General features: G+C 52.5%; 1 protein-coding gene across 1 annotated transcript; it reads left to right on the forward strand.

The window, feature by feature from the left end:
• Positions 1-218: 218 nt before the first annotated feature.
• OLIG2 (oligodendrocyte transcription factor 2) lies at positions 219-2,107 on the forward strand. The gene is made up of 2 exons (XM_007183938.2): positions 219-278; positions 1,064-2,107. Exon 2 carries the CDS (start codon positions 1,136-1,138, stop codon positions 2,105-2,107), a length of 972 nt encoding a protein of 323 aa, XP_007184000.2. The 5' UTR covers positions 219-278; positions 1,064-1,135.
• Positions 2,108-21,597: the final 19,490 nt, after the last annotated feature.

A 21,597-nucleotide genomic window follows, 5' to 3' on the forward strand; every position in this document is an offset into this window, starting at 1 on the left:
GCCCGGCGAGTTTCATTGAGCGGAATTAGCCCCGATGACATCAGCTTCCCAGCCCCCTGGGCCGGCCCAGCTCATTGGCGCGGTGGCCCCTCCAGGACCTGCACTTTGTTCCCCGCCCCCGCCGCGGCCACCGCCGCCGTCGCCGCTGCCACCGGGCTATAAAAACCCTCCGAGCCGGGAAAGGTGCGGATGCTTATTATAGACCGACGCGACATCAGCGCCTTGGCCCGGTTCTCTGCGGCAGCTTTTGGGAACGAGCTCCTCTAACTGCATCCACAGTAAGTGTCCCCGCCCCCCAGCAACTCTAGCCTACATCCCAGGGACAGACGCCCCTCACTTCGGCTGCGACCCGGGAAGCTCCGTTAAAGGGGACGCAGATCCCTCCCCTGCCCGCCTGTTCTCCTGAGCGGCTTCGCTGCTCTGACCCTTCCCACACTGACCACAGCACACCTTTCGCCCAAAAGCGAGAAGTCGGGGCAACAATAGCTTCTTCTGCCCAAGTCCCGGTCAGCTGGCGAGCCCCCGGCTGGCCCCGGAGGCAGCGCGTGGAATCTGGGCCCGGCGCGGGCGCTGGGTGCCGGCCTATGAGCGTGTGTTTGCTGCGCGCTGTCGATGGAGATAAGGTGGATGCGTTTGCGGAACCAGATAAATACTTCTCTATTTAGATCTCCACCTTCCCAAAGAAAAGCCCTCACTTGACACTCTTTCATTCCAGCCCTGGAGATCCAGCATCCGCATTCCTAATAAAAGGCATAAAAACCCTGGAATGCCACCCTGACTGAGGGCCCCCCCCATGGATTAAACCACCTGGATTAAACCACCTGTGGATTAGAGAGGGGGGAGGCAGCAGGGAAGGAAAGAGAGATGACTTTAGCGTAACTGCATGCCGAAGGAAGGAAGGCCAGAGACAGCGAGGTGCACCAGAAGCGACCGGCCACACGCGCCCGGACCCCGCGCTGCGGTGCAGGCGGGAAAAGCTTTTCTGTCTCACTGACCGAGTGCCTCTCAATCTCAGTTTCGATTCTGATCTCTACCTCTCTCGTGTTTCTTCTCCTCTCCGCAGTAGGCGTCCGTGGAAGCTTTGAGGACCGAGGGAGGGAGGACCCTGCGAAAGCTGCGATTATCCCTCGGGGCCATGGACTCAGACGCCAGCCTGGTGTCTAGCCGCCCGTCGTCGCCAGAGCCCGATGACCTTTTCCTGCCGGCCCGGAGCAAGAGCAGTGGGGGCAGCGGCTTCACGGGGGGCACCGTGTCCTCGTCCACGCCCAGCGACTGCCCGCCAGAGCGGAGCGCCGAGCTGCGCGGCGCCATGGGCGCGGCGGGCGCGCACCCGGGGGACAAGCTGGGCGGCGGTGGCTTCAAGTCATCCTCGTCCAGCACCTCGTCGTCCACGTCGTCAGCGGCCGCGTCGTCCACTAAGAAGGACAAGAAACAGATGACTGAGCCCGAGCTGCAGCAGCTACGCCTCAAGATCAACAGCCGCGAGCGCAAGCGGATGCACGACCTCAACATCGCCATGGACGGGCTGCGCGAGGTCATGCCGTACGCGCACGGCCCGTCGGTGCGCAAGCTCTCCAAAATCGCCACGCTGCTGCTGGCGCGCAACTACATTCTCATGCTCACCAACTCGCTGGAGGAGATGAAGCGACTGGTGAGCGAGATCTACGGCGGCCACCACGCCGGCTTCCACCCATCGGCCTGCGGCGGCCTGGCACACTCGGCGCCCCTGCCCGCCGCCACCGCGCACCCCGCGGCCGCCGCCCACGCGGCGCACCACCCGGCGGTGCACCACCCCATCTTGCCTCCCGCCGCCGCCGCCGCTGCCGCCGCTGCCGCCGCCGCCGCGGTGTCCAGCGCCTCCCTGCCCGGCTCCGGGCTGTCGTCGGTCGGCTCCATTCGGCCCCCTCACGGCCTGCTCAAGTCTCCGTCGGCGGCGGCGGCAGCCCCGCTGGGGGGCGCGGGCGGCAGCGGCGGGGGCGGCGGCGGCTTCCAGCACTGGGGCGGCATGCCTTGCCCCTGCAGCATGTGCCAGGTGCCGCCCCCGCACCACCACGTGTCGGCCATGGGCGCCGGCAGTCTGCCGCGCCTCACCTCCGACGCCAAGTGAGCTTGGCCGGTGCAGGCGCGTTCTGGCGAGCGGGGCGGGAGGGGGCGGGGGGGGGCCGGAGGCTGCGGGGAAGCAAGGACCGGCCGGCGCTGGGGCCTGGGAGCTCAGTTCCAAGGAGGAGCGCGGCACCGTGGGCTGGGGGTGGGGGCAGTGGTGAGGACGCAGCACCCAGGAACGGAAGCAGTGGAGGCGCGCACTGCACAGTGGGGTGTGACAGGGGCATTTGCTCTGGGACCTGGTTCAACCCCCTCTGGCTTTAAACAGCGCTGCTCGGGTAGACACCGTTTTATAAGAAGGCACAGCTACGTGCATCCCTTCCGCCAAACCCCCCTTCCCCCGAAAAAGAGGTGATTCTAAAAACTGTAGTTTCCCTGAGAACTTGGCCTCACACGGCCGGGGCAGCCCTTGGTTATACCGGGGAGGAAGGGAGGGAGGGGAGCATTGGAGACTTCCTTTCCTGCCTCCTCTCTGGGCGGGAAGGAGACTCCCAGCCACACTCCAGAAGCGGCTGTCCGGGCCTCGCCCTCACGGGTCGTCCCTGGCCCAGGGCCAGGGGTACGATTTGGTCAGAAGCCGGTATTTGGTAGCAGAAGCACTTACGGTCGTGTCCAATCTCCATATGTGGATAAACCCACAGCTGTCTCAGAACTGTTACGGTTCCTCCCTGTCGCTCCTATTGGTTTGGGGGCTTGTGGCTTTCTAATAAATCTGTCGATGTTCCTTTTTCAACAGTATGAGCAAGCTTTATAGACGGTCAGAATAGAACCACTTGTGGATTGGAATAACCTAAAACTGTCGACTTTAGGTGCGGGTTTTTTTCTTAGTTACTTTAAAATAGAATCTCCCTCCCTTCCCATTCTTTCCATCTCTGAGCACAAAGTGATTTGATGTCTTACCTGATTGGCAGCAGTCATTTCGGTACCCGAGGGTTTGACAGAACTCAAAGCATGTTGCTGTGAATGTAGTTTTGGTTATTTGGGGAGTTCTGTTGGCTGTTTAGTTTCTTCTTTCTTGGATGTGTAAATATCAATCATGAGGTAAGTGCGTTCTGCGGAGCTGTTTGCTCACGTGAGTGCCAGTCCTACCCCCTCACCGCCCCCCCCACCCCCGTCTAAGCCGGGTTTCTTCTATATTGGTTTCTTTTTGCCAGTTTAACACAAATGACAAACTCCTCCACGTGCTTCATGTCTCCCGCAAACCGCCTGGGCGCTACCGGAGTTGCAATATGGGCTTCACAGCGTCTGCACGTAACACCCCGCCTCTGATCGCTGCCCCTTGCAGAGAGTGTATCATCTGTTTTATTTTTGTAAAAAGAAAAAAGTGCTAAATAATATTTATTACTTGTTTGGTTGCAAAAAAAATGAAATAAATGATCGAGTGTTGAGATTTTAAATAAAATTTAAAGTAAGTCCGGTGTTTTCCAGCCTTGTGGGTGGGAGGAGGTGCGGGGAGCCGCCTGGGGAAGGGGGTGCAGGATTCCATCCCTTTGGGCCGGATTTGGGGACCGTTCTGCTGGTTTTGCCCTGGAGAAAGATAAAAGGGTTGTTTGCCTATTTTTCTCCCCCCGTAACAAGCACACTTACATTCTCTTTAAAACACGTTCTGAGCACATCCTCCGGGTGCCTCTCACAACTCACTTGTTTTTATTTTCATTTTCTAACGCCTAATCCGGAACTCCCTTTCCCTTTGGTTGAGGATTATGTTAATTGAAAGTGAACATTCCCCTCCATGCTCGCGGAACTTTGGGCCTCCGGAGTGAGGCCCGTGCCTTTGACTGGGGGTCCCGGCGCTCAGGTCTCCTGCCCTGCCGCGATTCCATTTGATCTCTGCTGAGAGGTGGTCGCCCACCCGCATCCAGCTCCGGGCTTCAGCTGAGGACCAGCCACGTGAGGCCACCCCCGCGACCGGCATCGCCACGGTGATCCCGGCAGAGCGCTGCGGGAGCGTTTGGCGCGGGATCCGCTAACCCTTCACTCCTTTCCCTGCGCTGTGCACGACCCTGCCCCGGCGCCCACCCCGGCCTAGAACTGCAATATGTCAGGTGCTGGGAACTGCCCGCGGGGAGCGAGACTGTCGCGAGCCGCGCCTTGGCCTCGTGCTCTTCCCCCAGGGCCACTTCTGTTTTGTCGCCGCTACTGGGTTCCTCACAATCCCAAACTGCAATACAAATTTAGGACGTGGCTCTTAAGAGAGATTCTGGGTAAAAGTTAAAAAGCTTCGGCCTTTCCCGATCAAGGAAGAGGACAGACCATTTTGCAATCTTTCAGCCCGCCGGCTTACGGAAGAACGCGCACCCTTGAACGCAGCGGAGTGCGGACGCAGTGGTCTGGTCCCGCGGGCCTGGGCCCTCTCGCCGACGATGTCTTTGGTGGCCACCGGTGGAAGGTCCCTGCGCCTAGGGCACCCAGGGCGGAGAAGGTTTCCCCGGTTGGAACCCCATTTCTTGAGGTCGCCCCTGAGCCTCAGGAGGACTCCCCTTGCCCGGGAATGAGGGTGGGTCCATCCCCTCGCTCGGCGACAGGTGCTTCCAGGTCCTCCAGAAGGTACTATCGGGCTGCTGGCCTAAACGGCGGGCGCCCAGGGATGGGTGCTGTAGGCCTCGTACCGGCTTCTCTTTTGACGGAAGGCTGGGAAGAGGCCGAGGGGCTGCGGGGCGGGGGGGGAATAAAGGAGATGGGGCCCAAACCGCACCACGCGAATCCAAGAAGAGAGTAGGGCAGGACCTAGTAGCTTTTATTTCGAAATCCCATTTGAAACGAAATTTGTTACGAATTCAAAACTGGGTCCTGCTCCAGCCGAAGACACAAACAGAGGGGACCCCGCAGGATGCGGGTAGTGGGTGGGGCTCCGCCGCAGTCTCAGCTTCCTTCACCCACCTCAAGACTTGGCGTGTGCAGGCGTGCGTGGTGTATGCAGAGAGGGGCAGTTGCTGAAAGAAAATAAATCAAGTCTTTCCCCACAATCCCCATACCCAAGCTCTCGGCCCGCGTCCAGCCGCCAGTCTCGCTAGACCTGGGCCTCTAAGGAAGGAGGGCCTGGATCCAGCCAGGCTCCGGGCCCTCCCCGAAGCCACCCACCTAAACCTTGCGCCCAGCCAGGGATCTGGGCCACCACTTGGGAGAGTGCAGCGTCCTCGGACTCCGAGTCGGCGCGCACAGGCGCACAGGAGCGCGTCCGGCCGCCCGGGGCAGGTGGCTCCTTGCAGAGTGGCCTTAGACTGGGGGCAGCCTGGGTGGGGGACTCAGGCCAGCGGTTGGGCTTCGGAGCAGAGCGAGAAAGAATGTTGGGCTACCACGCGGACTTCCAAGGCGCACCCACAGCCCCCAGTGAAAGCGAGGGGAGGGGAGAAGGCGGTGGCTAAACGGTCCCGAGAGAGAAGCGGTCCGCAGGGCACTGGGACGGAGGACCCCCTTCCCTGCAGCATTAGCTTCTCTCGTGCGCTGGTCCACAGCTCAGCTTCCCCACGCCCCACGTGGCCCTCGCAATTCCTCAGCTCTCAGCCTCGGGGCCCAGAGACTTCTGTCACCAGCCCCCAAAGTCTTGGAGAGTCTCTCCAACCCATCCCCCACCATAAAAAGTCGCTGACTTGAGGTTGAGGGGCACTGCCTCCTCCATGGCCTCTGTCCCCCAGGGCACTGTCCTACCTCTTCACTCGTTTACTGGGCAGCAGACCCAGAGAAATGACTATTCCCTGGATTCTGTGCTGGAGAGCACGCCAGAACCCCTGGGTGTTATCCTGCACCTCTAGTGCCCATAGAGCTGAAACTCTGAATCCCAGGAACAGGCAGTAAGCCAAGGGGCAAAGCAAAGCCTCACACGTAAAGCACATCTCAGTTGGGAACGTTGCTGAGACCCAAGGTGTCGCACTCCAAGAGGATGGCTGTAGGAAGAACTATACCGGGGACACTCATGCAATCTGGGGTTGGGACAGCCCAGGAAGTAAGGCCCATCCTTCTCATTCCCAGACTGAAGCCAGGGAAAAGCCCTGAGTCCAGGGCATTGGATTTGAAAGCCCCCAAGACACTCTCAGTGCTGGAGAGATGTCTGCCTGCCTCGCTTTAGGGCAGAACCCACCTAGCAATCTGTCTGAACTCCCTCTACTAAGTAAACACCATGATGCCCCCTAGAAGTTCACCAAAAGCAAAAGATTCCCCCTACACAAGCCCACCTCTCATTTTTTTTTTCCACCTCTCATTTTAAGTCCTTCTTTTAGTATGGACTTTGGGACAAGTCTGGGTCTCCACACACGTGCTTCACAGTACCAGTAAGGGTTATGGGGGTCTTTGACAGGGGCCCTACGCCAAAGGTCTCAAGACCTTGCTGGTGACATGCTCTTCAGTCATTGTCTCTGCAAACCTGTAAGAGAGGCCAGAATCAGGCCTGGCGGTTCTCAGGGTAAGTTGTTGCTGCACTGAGTCCCACCCTGGCTGGGGAGGGGTGCCTGTGGAAGAGCAGGGGTCAGCATGCCACTCCCTGGTTTGGAGGCTGCAGACAGACAGTCCATAGGCTAGACCCCTGGGGCTAAGCCCTCCAGCCCCTGTCAGAGGTAACGGGCCAGACTAGGCAGGGCAGAGACAGGCATCACCCCTCACTCCCATCCCTACTTCCCATCTCTCTCTTGTGGCTGCGTTGTTGCTATAGGGCCGCATCCATTTCTGGCTGGGGTTAATGGGGGGAGGGGACGCTGCAGAGAGGAACAGATGTGGCGGATCGGGGAGCAAGGAGGCAGCTCGAGGCTGCACCTCGGGGAGTTCAGGATACTAATAATAGGCGGAGGAGGCTGGAAAAGGAGGCACCAACATTTATTGAAGGCTAGTTGGTATAGAGCTTTGCGTGTGTTATTAATTCATTCAATTCTCCTGGTAACCCTTTGAGGATGGTGCTACTATTATTCCATTTTACAGGTGAGGAAACTGAGGCACAGAGAGGGTAAGTGGCTCGCTGAGGGGAGGAGACAGTAAATGGAGGGGGCAGGGCTGTAATCCGGGAGTCTGGCTCCAGAGCCCACCTCGGGGAGGTCGCCCCATCCACACCAAGGCCCCCCTCGCCACCTCCCCCTCCACAGCTGTCCCCAGATTCTGGCTGAGCCGCCAGCCTCGGGGATCGTCGGAGCTCCCGCGCTGCAGCCCGCCCGCACCACGCCCAGCCCCCTTAGGTGACGCTCTCAGTGCTCCCCCTGTGTGCCTGGACCCCATCTGGCCCCGACGCCCCCATCTGGGCGGCGGGCGGTGCCGAAAGGCCTTAGCAATTAGCGGGCTCGGGTGGGCGCGCGGCGCGGGCGGAGAAGGGCCGCAGCGGGGGAGCTGAAGCGGCCCCTAATTAGGCGGCCGGCGGCGCCGAGAGGGACTGTCGTTCGTGGCGGGACAGCTGCCACCTCCGCTGGCCCGCGGGCTGCATCCCCTGCCCGGTTGCGCCGTCCACACCGCGTGCTGCAACTCGCAGAGGAGTCCTGCACGGGTCGGGCTGTGGGACATCCGAGGAAGCGGTGGGGTGCGCGAGCTGGGAGGGCGCGCTGTCCTCCCCGGGGACCTCGGTCCTCACTTTGCAGCACGCCGAGGGCCCCACAGACACTGGAGGGGGCCGACTGCCCCGCAGGCTTCCAGTTGGCAACCACGGAAAGTGGCGCGGCTGACCAGGACCGCCCAGCTGGGCGCCGGCGTTGGGGTCCTCCAGCCTCCCCGTCGCCGTTCTCGGGGAACTGACTTGCTCCGTGATCTCGTGCCGAGCCACGCGCCGGCATCCCCTCCACCCCTTGCTTCCTGGATCCCGAGCAGGCAGAACGGGCCCGAAGGGGACGCGCACCCCCGTCCTCACCCGCCGGGGCCCCAGCGCGACCCGCTCGGGCTAGGATTGAAGCAGCTGCCTTGCACCGCGCGCGGCTTTCCCTTGGGGAGCTTTGAGTCTGCGGCGGCTGCAAGGCCTCTGAGTCCCCTAGCTGTGGGCGGGGCTGGGAGTCCCCCGAGAGGGAGACACGCAGAACCCACCAGAGGCGCCTAAGTTCACGTGGAGGCCAAACAGCATCCCGGACACCGGCCGGGCACTGGCACCCGGGTCCACGCTCCCTAGTCCACACCCGAGCTTGGGCTCACGGGTACAGGCACACCGGTGAGCCTGGAACCTCGAAGCCTTGGCCGTGGTCTGGAAGCCACTGGGGCCTGCTGAGCCCTGGAGGCCCGGTGAGCCAGTGATCATTGGCCAAGGACAGCTCCGTTTACCTTCCCCTTCCTTGGCTTCCGGGAAAGCTGGGAATCTGTCCCCTCCCGCTCCTTCTAGCCCTCATAGGCCCGGCCCACCGCCCTTCCCTCTGCCGGCCTCCCAGCCCAAACCCACTTTTTGAGGCCTCGGCTTTCCCCGGGGAAGAGCCAGTGGGAAACAGGACCATGAGCAATTCACTCCCTCTTCATCGTCACATCTTCTTGGCAGTAGAAGCTTGCCTTGCAGAGCAGGGCTGGAGTGGCCTCCCAGAAGCCTTGCGGGCTCTCTCTGACCTCAGTTTCCTCACCTGTAGAATGGAGCCAGGTTGGGTGATGGCCAGAGTTCCGTGGGAGGATCAGGCTAGGCCTTGGGTACCTGAGCCCTCGGGATGCCCTGGTCCACCTCTGGGCAGAGGTTCTGGGAGCCCCTGTCTGGCAGAGAGGGTAGGATGGGTGAAAACAACTCCCCTTAGTGTCCTGTGTGTGCACCAAGGGAATTCACAACCTCCACTGAAATGGGAGTGTAGACAATTCTAGAAATGACTACCATTGGTCCTTGGCTTTTCAGCTCCCCCAGGGTACAAACTGGCTTGGATGCCTTTGTAGCTAGACATTCCTGCTTGATGTAAAAGAATGAATGGATGGATGATGCAGTGGGAGTGAATGGAAGACTCAGAGAAGGAAGAGGTTTCCAGAGTGTGGGGAGGGAGACGAGAGTGTGAGGGGCCAGAGAATCATGCGCTGATAGGGGCCACTGGGGCCTAGAGACTGGTGGGCAATTTCGATTCTTTCCAGGGCAGCTGGGTTCTGATTCCCCCGCACTACAGAGAGCCAAGTTACCAGAGCGTCTATCATCTCTTCTTATGTAAATAGAATAGGTAATAATAGTACCAGACAATTGTGTTATTGCCAAGATTAAATGAAATGGCCTAGGATTAAATGAGTGGCCTCCTACCTGATCCTAGCCACGAACGGATGCCCTGGGCCCAGGGACCTGGCCAGGGTATAGCTGCTGCACGCTCACTCGTGAGCCTGGGCCCCCAGGAAGCAGCCACCAATATTTAGGTCATCTTTTGGGGGTAGGGAAGCAATCAAACATCGTGAAGACCGTGACGGGGCGGCTGGGTGTGGGGTGATGGTAGGCTGCCTCGGCCAGGCTCCACCAGGGGTGTGACCTGGAGCAAGAGACAGGCGCTTTCTGAGCCTTAGCTTCCTTCCTTATCTGCAAAACAGGGGCGTGATGCTAGTATCATTTCCATAGGGCATCAGGTTTGAAAGGGAGAACCAGGCCCTGGGCCTGGCATACAGGGCAGGCCCAATGAGGCAGACGAGTCTACCTAGTTGCTGGGGTGTCATCTCACTGAATCTTGTGCGAGGTCCTACGAGGCAGGGTCCCTGTTACTCTGTCACATGACCAGCCCCGGAGCATCCCAAGGGTGCCTATATGACCCAGAACCCCAGGAGAGGCCCAGAAGTGTCCCTGAGCTCTCTATACAGAGTCCAATCCCCACCCGCACCCTGCAGGGCAAAGCCCCCGTTCTCACCTCCGCAGGCCCCAGGGTGCCTGGTACGGGGCCTGGCACGTAGTCCTTGCATTGCCTAGTGGAGCAGGGCCCACTCTCTGCGTAGCAACTAGAATTAAGTCTTTTTAAGGGCAGGAGCCAGGATCAGAGAGGAATTAATTGAAGGGAAAGTTGTCTGAGAAGCCGAGGCCCCAACCCCGCAGTTCTCTCCCCTCCCTCTTTGGGGGAGCCCTTCCTCTCAGGGCCAGGCCTGCCGGTCCCTCTATCCGTGCCCCTCGGATGCCCAGCGCAAGGGGTCAGCTGGAAGGTGAAGGACCCTTCCCGCTCTAGAATTGCCAAGGACAGCCACAGTGATGGGGCCTCCTGGGAGTGGGGCTGGGAGCTCCCCATCACCCCACTTCTGAACTCGCCCAGCTATTCAGACCCATACAGCTAATGAAAACACCAGAGTGCTGTGTGGCTCACCCAGACAGGAAGGAAGTGACCTAGTGCAGCCTGTGTGCTGGCAAAGACTGCAGCAGGGGCAGGGAACTCAAAGCTGTTAAACCAAAAAGGCGTGGAAGACCCCTCCAACCCGGGGGCTTACCCTGTCTGCCCGTCTCCTTCCCAACATCCCTTCCACCAGATGCGAGTGGGGCTCAGGCCCCAGCCACCCAGAGGCAGATCTGCTTGTCATCACCCCCGCATTTTGGGGGTTGAATCCATCAACTTCTCTTCCTCGGTCACTTAAAAAAATTTTTTTATTGAAATATAGTTGATTTACAATGTTGTGTTAGTTTCAGGTGTACAGCAAAGTGATTCATATATATATATATATATGAATATATTATTCCCTTATATTATATATATATATTCATTCTTTTTAAGATTCTTTTCCATTACAGATTATTACAAGATATTGAGTTCCCTGTGCTATATAGTAGGTCCTTGTTGATTTCAGTCACTTCTTTTTGTTTGTTTGTTTTAATTGAGGTAAAATATCCATAAGATGAAATTAGTCATTTTCAAGTGAACAATTCAGTGGCATTCACAAGGTCGTATACCCACCACCTCTCTCTAGTTCCAAAACATTTTTATCCCCCCAAAGTAAAACCCTGTGCCCATTAAGCAGTTACTCTCCACTTCCTCTCCCTCCAGGCCCTGGTAACTGCTAATCTGCTTTCTGTCTCTATGGATTTACCTACTCTGGACATTTCATTTAAATGGAATCATACAATATGTCCCCTTTGCATCTGGTTTTTTTCACTTAGTGTAATGGTTTTGAGGTTTAGCCATCCTGTAACCTGTGTCAGTGCTTCATTCCTTTTCAAGGCTGCATACTATTCCATTGTATGGATGTCCTGCATTTTGTTTATCCGTTGGTCTGTTAACTTCTGAGTAACTCCTCAGGCCATCGCATGTGACCTGCCATGGTGAAGAGAAGCCTGGGCTAGGAGTTAAAAATCTAGAGCAGGCTGGGCGTTCTAAGGCAAGTTGCTTGACCTTTTTGGGCCTCAATCTACACATCTATAAAGTGAAAAGGCCCATTCTAAGTTTTGGCCCTTTGTGACTTTTCACAATGCTGAAGTCCTCCCTGCCACTTGTAGAGAGAAGCCCCATGACTTTCTTGCCAGCCACAACCCTGTGTCAAGGACGCACAAAAGAAAGCCCTGGGGCTAGACAGGCACCTCCAGTGGATCAGGCCCCCCTAACAAGTCTGTACCTTTGGGTCTTAGAGAGGCCGAATCTTAGTGAGAAGCCTGGCTGAAGTAGGTAGTGTTTTGTGAGTTATTCCCTTATTAAAGGGACAGACAGACTCTCATCAACTGCAGCTTGATGATGAAATGGTCAACTTACTTGTTGCATATACAGGCCCTCATTATGATATAGTTAAGAGTCACATTTTAAGAAGCGGACATTGAACTAGATCATGAGGATTTAACGTAAATCGGGAGGTTGTAGAAATAGATATCCTGGCTCCTGTAATCTGCATCTTTCATCCGACACACATTTACCACCCTTTTACCCCATCTCCTGCTTTGGGCAGGTTGGAAACATACAGAAACAGAGTTAAGAAATATGCTCTTTCTTAGCATTCAAGAGCTTTGAGGGAATTCCCTGGCTGTCCAGGGGTTAGGACTTGGCGCTCTGGCTGCCGAGGGCCCGGGTTCGATCCCTGGTTGGGGAACTAAGGTCCTGTAAGCCGCACAGCGTGGCCACAAAAAATTTAAAAACAATAAAAAATAAAAATGAAAAAGAGCTTTGAGACCTACCCTAATTGGAGGTGGGGGGGGGGGATTAGCCTACTGCCCTTTCCAATTGGAACTGAACTGGGGTGGAGGTAGACTTTAATGTAAGGGAGGTACCATTATCTCAAGGATGGTTCACATTTCGCTTTGGAATATGGAAGCTCTGTAAATTGACATGATAATTTCACCTCCTTCTTTTTCAATACTCCAACCTTACCCTGGCACTTTCAATGCCCTTACTCTGCTCACTCTTCTTTTCCCCATACTATATTTTTAAAAATTTGTTAATTTTGTTGTTTACTGTCTTCCCCAGTGGAATATAAGCTCCAAGAGGCAGAGATCTTTGTTCATCCTGATCACTGATATAGATCAGTGCCCAGCACACGGTAAGAGCTCAATAAACAGTAGTTGAATGAATGAATGATGAATCCATATGGAGGATTTTTGCCACCAAGCCCTTTCCTAACAAGAGCAGAAGAGGTCCGAAGCTTCACTGGGACTTCTGCACAAGAAAACACAAGCAGAATCTGATCCTGTGGAAAAAAAAAAAATGCATTGTTGAACTCTGCCTTCCCAAAAGCACTTTTTAAAAATCAGCCAAGTCTTGGAGGCTGGTCATGTATTGGTCTTAGGATAAGGGGCAAATAAGGGGTTTTCTGAAATAATTTATCAGTTAGGATCAACAAATTTACTAAAGCTATAACATCTTACAAACTTACTAAAGCTGTAGCACTTAACAAACTTACGAAAACTGTAACATTCTCCGCTACTTCCTTGAGTCCATTGGGTTAGTTTTTGAGGATAATTAGGATCCAGACCTTGAGGTCTCAAACTGACCTTTAAATTAAATGGATTCATAGTTGGACAATTTGTCCTAATCCTTTGGGAGGCAAACTCCTTGAGTTAAAAAGAAAATAAAAAAGGCAAATATTCAATTCGATGAATCTTTCCTATGGGAGCATATCTGAAAGAGGAAAAATATTTCCTGGTACGTTAGCAGCTCCCCAAAATCATCCACGTCAAAGGGTAGGAGGGTGGCTGCAACTTTTCAATTCAGACAGTCAGCGTAAACCTTCACATTACATGTCCTAAGGGGAAAAAAAAAAAAAAAAAAACCCTCCTCAGTGGTTGTATTTATCCCGAATGCAAAACTGTCCCCTTTGTTGAGGTCGGCTGAACCAACTCGGCCAGGAGAACAATGTCGAGTCTGCTGGCGGGCCATGTGCTAATGTGCTCATGCATTACAGGCCGCAACAGATGGCTGTGAGAACACCCGGCCGGCGCCTGCCTGGGTCAGGATGCAACGCCCAAAGCCTGCTTCCCAGTTCTGTCCTGTTATCAAAACACTGCTTCTCTTTGGAGAGATGATGGCTGTCTCGGGGAGGCGGGCCAGGCCCCTTCTGCAAGGCAGGGCACTACGGGGAGAGCAAAGGTGCAAAGGAATCATTATTGGGGGGGTGGGGGGCATTGTTGGTTTGTTTGAACAATGTTGCAGAATGGAGAAGTATTCATACAGTTGAAAGTCAGAAGCAAGGAGACACATGCGGTATTGTTCCAACATGTTAGCTCATGGGTACCGCTCACATCTTTCATCTTCTTCTACGCCCAAGATTTGGTGTTCTGGGTGTAGTTCTAATTCCTCTCCCCTTCCCTCTGAGGAATCTGTCTTCTCTCTTTCCCCACATCTCAGCGAATCACTGAGGAGAGAGAGTAACCCGGCCCCCAAAACCAAAACCAAAACCGAACCCAGCTTTCTTGCAACCGCATAGAAGAGTCCAGAGAAATTCCTTTGGAAACGTAACTAAGTGGGGTGCATCTGGGCTCCTCTGATGTTGATCCCTGTTTCTCTGCAATGGAGAAGAAAACCCACAAGAGCCATCACCTCCACCTTGAAGCAAAGGCTTGAGCAGGTTGGGCTGGGCCGACATCTTGAGGCCCACATGTGCCGGGAGAGGATGCAGGACCATCAGTGACCATCTTGTCTCCCCACCCGTGGAGCCAGACTGGGCAGTCCAGGCAACCCTGCCCACTCTCCCGCTCACGTCCCCAGGGCCGGGGACCAGGACTCACTCTGAGCAAAGCCTCCTGGGATGAAAGTAACACAGGGAGGGTGGTATCTCAGATTCACCCCAGATCCACACAGGGGTAGAGATGCACCCACAGCACAGAAAGGACTTTAAACCCCTATTTTCTGACTCTCTGAAACAGACAAGCAGGCTTACCCTTGCCGTTTGGTCTTCAAAGTTGGTCTAAGCTTCACGGTGTTCATGCGGGGAGCCCTGGGAAGCTGGCACGCACCCCAGCCTCTCCCCACCAGCTGCCTGTGGTGCTCAGCATTCTTCCTGCTAAAGCCAATGTCTGGATAAGTGTGGTGTCTCCAGAAAGCCCTGTAAAAGTGCCCATTGCCTGGGAGGGAATACAGAGCGAGCTGTGAGCAGAGGTCAGTCTATAAAGTATTATTGATAATACCAAGTAGGGTCCTGAGAGCCTGGAACAGGTGAATTCTATGTAGAAGGGAAGCAGGAGAGGCCAAGAAGAGAGGGACTAACAGGGCTAGTGCCATGTGGGCCAGATGCAGGCTTTGGGGAGGGATATGGAAGGGTGTATTCGTTAGGATAAAGGTTGGGCGCTATAACCAAGAGAGCTCCAAGACAGTTAAAGTTAAATGAAGTTAAAGTCTAGGGGAGGTTGTCCAAGGCTTGTCTGGAGGTTTGATGGTAACAGGGACCCAAGTTCCTTCCCCATTGTGGCTCTGCTGTCCTCAACACATGGCCTCCACCTATGGCCAAGAAGACAACTCCAAGCCCTGCCATCATGACCATATTCTGGCAAACAAGACTGGGGAAGGGGTGGGCCCTCCCGGCAAACAAGACTGGGGAAGGGATGGGCCCTCCCTTCCCTTCCTTTCCCTTTACACATGTACATAAGCGGCACACCTCACTAGTTCATGTTCCCCAAGGGCAGAACTTAGTCGTATGGTCACACCTAACTGCAGAGGAGGTTGGAAACGTAACTTTCCTCTGGGTGGCTGTGTGCTAAGTAAAACTCCTGTTACTAATAAGGGGAGAGCAGAAACTGGGGGACACAAGTGCAAGCCACGCAGGGCTGGGGGAGGAAGTTCCCAAAGATCCTGGCATCTGCAGCAACTGACTCACCATATGTGCCTGACAAATGTTTGTTGTGGACCAAGCACAGGCTGGAATCCATTTTCTAAGGGAAAGGGGATGAATTTCCACATGAGCAGTGGGGAAAAGAGAACTTTTAAATAAAAATAGTACATTTCTATAGCACTTGTTGGTTTGTAGGGACTTTTACATTTTACACTCATTGCCTCGTATAAAATGAGGAGCCAGGGACCTCCCTGGTGGTCCAGTGGCTAAGACTCCACGCTCCCAATGCAGGGGGTCCGGGTTCGGTCTCTCGTCAGGGAGCTAAGATCCCAGCAGCCACACAGCATGGCCAAAAAAATAAAACAAAATAATAAAAAATAAAAGAAGAAATTAACATTGCTATCCTGATATTAACTGAACCACAGATTCTGTTTGGATTTCACCAGTTTTTCCACTAATGTCCTTTGTCTGTTCCAGAGAAGAGTGGAGGGTATACAATCCATGATACCACATTACATTGAGTTGATCTTTATATTTAAGAGTGTTGACCAAAGACTTGCTCAAAGCAGTTCTAGATACTGCTCCTAGGCGACACATTATACAAAAATTCCACTGTTGTGAAAAATGGACACAGAGAAAGCTAATCACCACTGGATTAAGATTTGGTGGAAGGAGACTTATAAGATTAAGGGGAAATCAGGTGAGCATGGTACACTGGGAGGAAGTATTAAAATCCCTGGGAGTGGAAAAGGGCTGAAGCATCCTAAGGGACCACATAATTAAAGCACAACAGATAACAATTCCCCTGAAAAAAAGGATGCAGGGAAAAAGAAACGCCACAAAGACTGCTCAGAGCAGAGAAGGATCCGTTTTACAAAGTGACAAGAGAATCTCCCTCTTTTTTTTTTTTTAACTTTTTATTTTATATAGGAGTACAGTTGATTAACAATGTTGTGATGGTTTCAGGTGTACAGCAAAGTGATTCAGTTATATATATATATGTATCTATTCTTTTTCAAATTCTTTTCCCATTTAGGTTGTTAGCATAATATTGAGCGGAATTCCCTGTGCTGTACAGTAGGTCCTTGTTGGTTATCCATTTTCAATACAGCAGTGTGTACATGTCAATACCAAAGAGAATCTCCCTCTTAAAATCTTCTTCGTAGGAGTCTAATTTCCACGGTACCTTATGCTGCTGAGTGATTAAGAGCTTACCAGGGGAAAATGTGAGAGGAGAAAACAGTGACAGGAGTCTATGCGTGGATGCATCTCGATGCAGATAGAAGAGTCACGCCTATTTCAGAGCTGCCAGAAAAGCCTCACTTCTGTAATTAAAAAGAGCCTGGGTTGCTTTTAAATCTGCACTGTAAACATCCAGAATCCACTTTATCAGAGTCAATTGATAAGGAACTTTTAATTATTTAGAGACACCACCAGCACACCTAGCTGAATCACTGAGAAGTTCAGTAAAACTCTGTTAGAGAGCAAGGGATAGGCACCAGGTTTGGACACAGACAAAATAACACACAGCATATGTCTGTCTCCAAAACCTCTCATGCAGGCATTCTCCTGATCCCATTATATCAACATTATAACTGGAATTACTATGATATTTTAAAAGGACTATAAAATAATATCAGAGAAGAGGAGAGAGATGAGATTGGAAAACAAGGAAATGTGATACAGTAGAAGCAGACCTTTCTCCATCTGGCATATGGCGCTGCTCCCCCAGCCCTCGATTAACACCCCCAACTCTATCTCCGCCATTCTCCATGTGTATGTTCCTAATTTGGAGTATTAATTCCCTTCCTTTTTTTGTTTTCTGGGAAGAGAGAATCTAATTAACAATGGGTAAGAAAAGCATGACTCTTACCAGGAGAATGGATGTCACAGTCTTTTCCAAATCAGAGCAGAAAGGTTCCAGGAATACATATCATTTGAGAAATTTGACAAGCTATGGAATAAACCTAACCCTTCAGGCTAATGGAAATCACAAGGAATAAATGCACAGGAGATTTGCATGAAGGTGACTAAAATTAATAAAATAGAACATGCCCTGTTGGAAAGGATCGAAGAACAGATGCTAACTTAGCTGAACTGACAATAAGCAAAGCGATGATTAGCTGTATTGTGATGGCTCGCTGACCTGGCCAACACATCTGAGAGTGGTCCAGCTGAAGTCAGTAACCATGGTGTCAGGGCAGGTGGGAGACAGGGATCACCCAGTGAAGAGCATGGCCTTCTGGGAAGGCCAGCTAGAGAGACAACAGGCTGGATGATTACATCAAGTCTTGCTGTTCCACACGTTCAAGACAACCGATGCATTATGGGTGATTTAGGAGGTGGAGAAAGCAAGAACAGACTAGAGTTCCGAAAGGTGGGGAAGGCTTCAGGAAGGATGGGGGACTTAAACTGGCCCTGAAGGATGGATCCGATTTGAGCATGGAACTGGGGGATGCTCAGAGTTCGTCCACCCTTGGGTTTATTCTGCTCAGAAAACTCTTGCATCCTTCTGACTATGGGGAGAGCAAGGTCAACTCGTAGTAATCAACTCATAGTAATGAATAAGACCTCCACCCTCAGATCGTGGCTCACAAACCTGGCTGTTCGTCAAAACCATGTGGGTGGTTTGTTTGTTTGTTCTTAACCTCCACCCCAGGGTCTGACCGCAAACCTACTGAGTCAGCATCTCCGGGGGCTGGTGCCAGGGATGCGTGTGTTTGTAAACGTCAGGTCATTCTGACCCAGTGAGCTATTCCAACGACCCCACATCAAAGACGAAGAAACTGAGGCCCGGAGGAAGGACGCGATTGGCCCACGGGACACATATAGTGAATTCCTTCAGCAGGTGAATTTCCAAGCATTTCCTCAACCCTTCTCCCCCAATGTTGTGCTCGGAAACCCCACTGCAGTGGCAAGCAAGTGTGACCCTAACATCTCCTGGGCCGGGTCCTGACTGCCCCACGGGGTCCTGGAGGTTACAAGGGTGTATTGAAGCTTCTGTACCTTGTAGTCGCTTCATTGCTAACAACCCACTTACCTGGAAGACAAAGAATCAGCTTCTTGATCCACCCCTAGAATTGGACCATTTGCCCCTAGCGCGGTGGGGGGATGGTAAAAACAAAACTGCTGACGTGACAGTTTTGCCTTTTCCTGCTTTGCCTTTGACCTAAGCCTCTGAAGCTGCTCCAGCTGCAGACACACCGTCTCTGAGTAAGGAAGGGTGCTCTGTGGCCCGTTAGCCCAAACCTCATTCCCTCCAGGCTGTCACCCTAATGGTTCCTTGCAAATGCTTTCGGGCTTGTTTCTTATTTTTAAAAAGGATGTGTATAAACATTCAAGTCCTGCTCTATTTTAGCCAGAACAAACAGATTCATGTTCCTAATGCTCTCGTGCCTCTCCCCGCTCCTCTCATAATTTACTAACACGTCATCCCATCCCCACCTCTGGATTTCTTTCCAGATGCCTCTGAATCCCTAAGCCAGGCCACTGTCAATTTCTGTCCTCCTGCAGCACTTCCTCCCATGAGGCCTTGCAGCTCCTGCCAGCCCCGCCTGATCTGTTGCCCAAGTGTCTTCCTCAACTGGTACCCAAGCGGGCGGCGTTCAGAGCAACCCTCAGCTGCTTTTAAACAATGCTGGCCTTTTCTCTACATGCCCCACCCTCCATCTCAGTCCTCCCCAAGCTTTTCTGTTTCCAAAGAGAGTTTCTTACCTCTCATTCCAAAGGTGAATCCTCCAGGTCAGGGGTCTCTGGCCACCCGGCCCTGTGCATACCCTCTGTCCTCCCCCTGCCCCCTGCACATTGTCCCCGACATCCCATCAGCTTTGCTTTGGAGGATGCTCTCTGGCAGGGGACAGAGGCCACTGGAGAAAGTGGGGCTTAGAGATCACACGATTTCATTTGTTCTTCTTCCTCCTCGTTAATACTGCAAACCCTTTCAGCGACTCATTTGCTCACCAAATATTTATGAGCCGCCTACTGTATATCAGGCACTGAACTAAGCCCTGGGATAGCTGGCCGATTGCTAGGTATTAAGGTTCAATACGAAGGTTTAAAAGATTATTCAGAAATCAACTCCAGAGTTGCCTAAAGAAGTAGATCAAAGAATCCAAGTGAGTAAAAAGTCTTTTTTTTTTTCCTTTTTCTAAGTGGACAGTTACCAAGAGACAACAAAAAGCATGTCACGAAATTTGTGTGGGGTCCAGGGACTTGGCTGGGTCATAAACAAGGTCTTAATTACACAGCTTAGTGTGGTCCCATTGATTTAAGAACATTTATTAAGTGCCCCCCACCCCAGTTTCAGGGTCCTTCCTCTTCCTCAGATGTCTGCAACCCCATGACTGTAGGGTCGTGGTGATGGGGCTTAAAAGCCCAACAGGTGCAAAAAAGTTCCAGCAGTCTGTTGTGTAACAATATGAATATAGTTAATGCCACTGAACTCTATGCTTAAAATGGGTAAAATGTTGCATTATTTTTTTTTAGCACAACTTTTAAAAACCTGACAGATCTCTTCCAACACCCCTCCTCTGAGGGATCATTTCCCTGCTGGAAAGACTCACAGGGAGTGTGGAGTCCAAGGATGAGAAGGCTGCCTCATCTGTGTCGTGTCACAGGGACACAGATAAGCCACAAGCCACCGCCCCCCACCTGCTCTGCCAGGCAAAACCCAACCGCAGCCGGGGGTCTCAGCATCTGGGCGAATACTACTCAAGGCTTTTATCTCTTGTTTTCTGGAGAAGGCAGGCATTTTCCATCTTTACTTCTCCAGAATTCTGATTGCTTCTTCAAATGTGTAGTTCTACAGAGCTCGTTCTCTGAACTGATAGAATCTTGAGTGAAAAAGAGAAAGAAAAAGCCAGCCTTACACTTGGAATGAGAAAAGCACAAAAATGTCTTTAGAACATGGCTACCAGTGCTGGAGATCTGCTTATACTCTTCAAGTTCGTCTGGCGAGGATGAACAAAATAAATTTGGAATCCATTTTTCACTTCTTTCATCTCAATTGAGTATCTCTGGGCTCATGGGCTGTATAAAAATTAGGATTTAATATCACCTCTCATCTCCTCTTTCTCTTTGCTCTCTTCCCTATGGAGGACAAAAAATGGCTCTTGGCAGGGCTGGTTTCATGGTTGTGGGACCCCTGCAGTCTGTTGTCCAAGTTCCCATGCTCAGAAGAGCCCCGTGCTTGGTTTAATGCTTTGCTGTCACCCTCTCGAAATCCTTAATGATCTTTAAACCACGGAACCCATATTTTCATTTTGCACTGGGTCCTGCAAATTACGTAGCCAGTCCTGCCCTTGGTGATGAACATTTTTTTCAGGTGCTTTTCACAGTTTTTCACATGCAATCCCTCATACCGTCCCCACTTCCATGGCCAGCATCAAAGTTCCTTCCTGGTCATGACAGTAGAAGGAAAAATAATTTCTTAGGTCTTAAAACAAAGATAAGGGGTTTTTTTCCCTGTTAAAAACTACACCCCTTTTTAAAGTAGCAACACAAACCTTAAGTAGGGGATACAGTACTTCAGTGTGATGTACTAAAATGATTTGTCTTTAAAGAAGAAAAAATTTCCTTGTGGGTCCCACCGATACTAAAGTAAGGGAAGGGAAGGCTAACTTAAGAGAAACATATTCATTCCTTAAGCTTAGAGATTCTGGCTCCCATGGAGTGTATGCAAACATTTCTGTTAATACTGAGCAAAATACAACTTCGATCCGTAAGATCCTAACTCATTCATGAAAAGCAACAGGAAAAGAAATTACACTGAACATCGTAATCAACCAACTAATAGGTACCAAGGGCTTTGTCCTCACCACCCGCATCCCCTCTCCCATTGTGGGATTTAAAGTATTTTTGTGAAAACAGCATTTGTTTTTTTTTTTTAAGGGGTGTAGGATCTAAATCAATTCTAATATATTTTGAATACATTCATCATCATACACTAAAAGCAAATTCCCATTTTGTGGTTCTCAGCGGAGAGTGACAGAGCCTTGTTTGTGACAGCCCCGGGCATAAGCAATCATTGTGTAGCTTAATTAGATATTCCCTGTGCTAGTGTGAGGGACATATGTCTATTCACTGTAACAAACACCAAGAGCGGCCGGGTGCTTTCAGGCTCCTGCTATATGCAGATAAAGGCAACGCAAGTGCAAGCTCTCCCAAGGACCTGTGGCCCCAGCCGGCCCCAGCATGCCCAGCCCGCATTCACCGATTGGTTCCAGTTTATTAACAGCCTATGAACTTCTCATCGGCTCCTGGACTGGTCAGGACTGTCACCTGCAACTGCCAGGCCAGAGCCCCCTCTCCCGCTCCTGGGAAACCGGGCGGGTCCAGCTCTGCTGCGCCGGATGCACCGTCGGTTTTCCACACAAAGAATCATGTATTTAGGGAGTTGCAAACTTCAAGAGTGGCAAAGCAGATCAACTCTGAGGC

The sequence above is a fragment of the Balaenoptera acutorostrata genome, chromosome 4 (assembly GCF_949987535.1).
Source record: "Balaenoptera acutorostrata chromosome 4, mBalAcu1.1, whole genome shotgun sequence".
Classification (NCBI taxonomy): Eukaryota; Metazoa; Chordata; class Mammalia; order Artiodactyla; family Balaenopteridae; genus Balaenoptera; species Balaenoptera acutorostrata.

Bases quoted from the DNA above. Each gene is read 5' to 3' on its own strand.
- OLIG2 (XM_007183938.2), top strand. From the start codon at position 1,136: ATGGACTCAGACGCCAGCCTGGTGTCTAGCCGCCCGTCGTCGCCAGAG.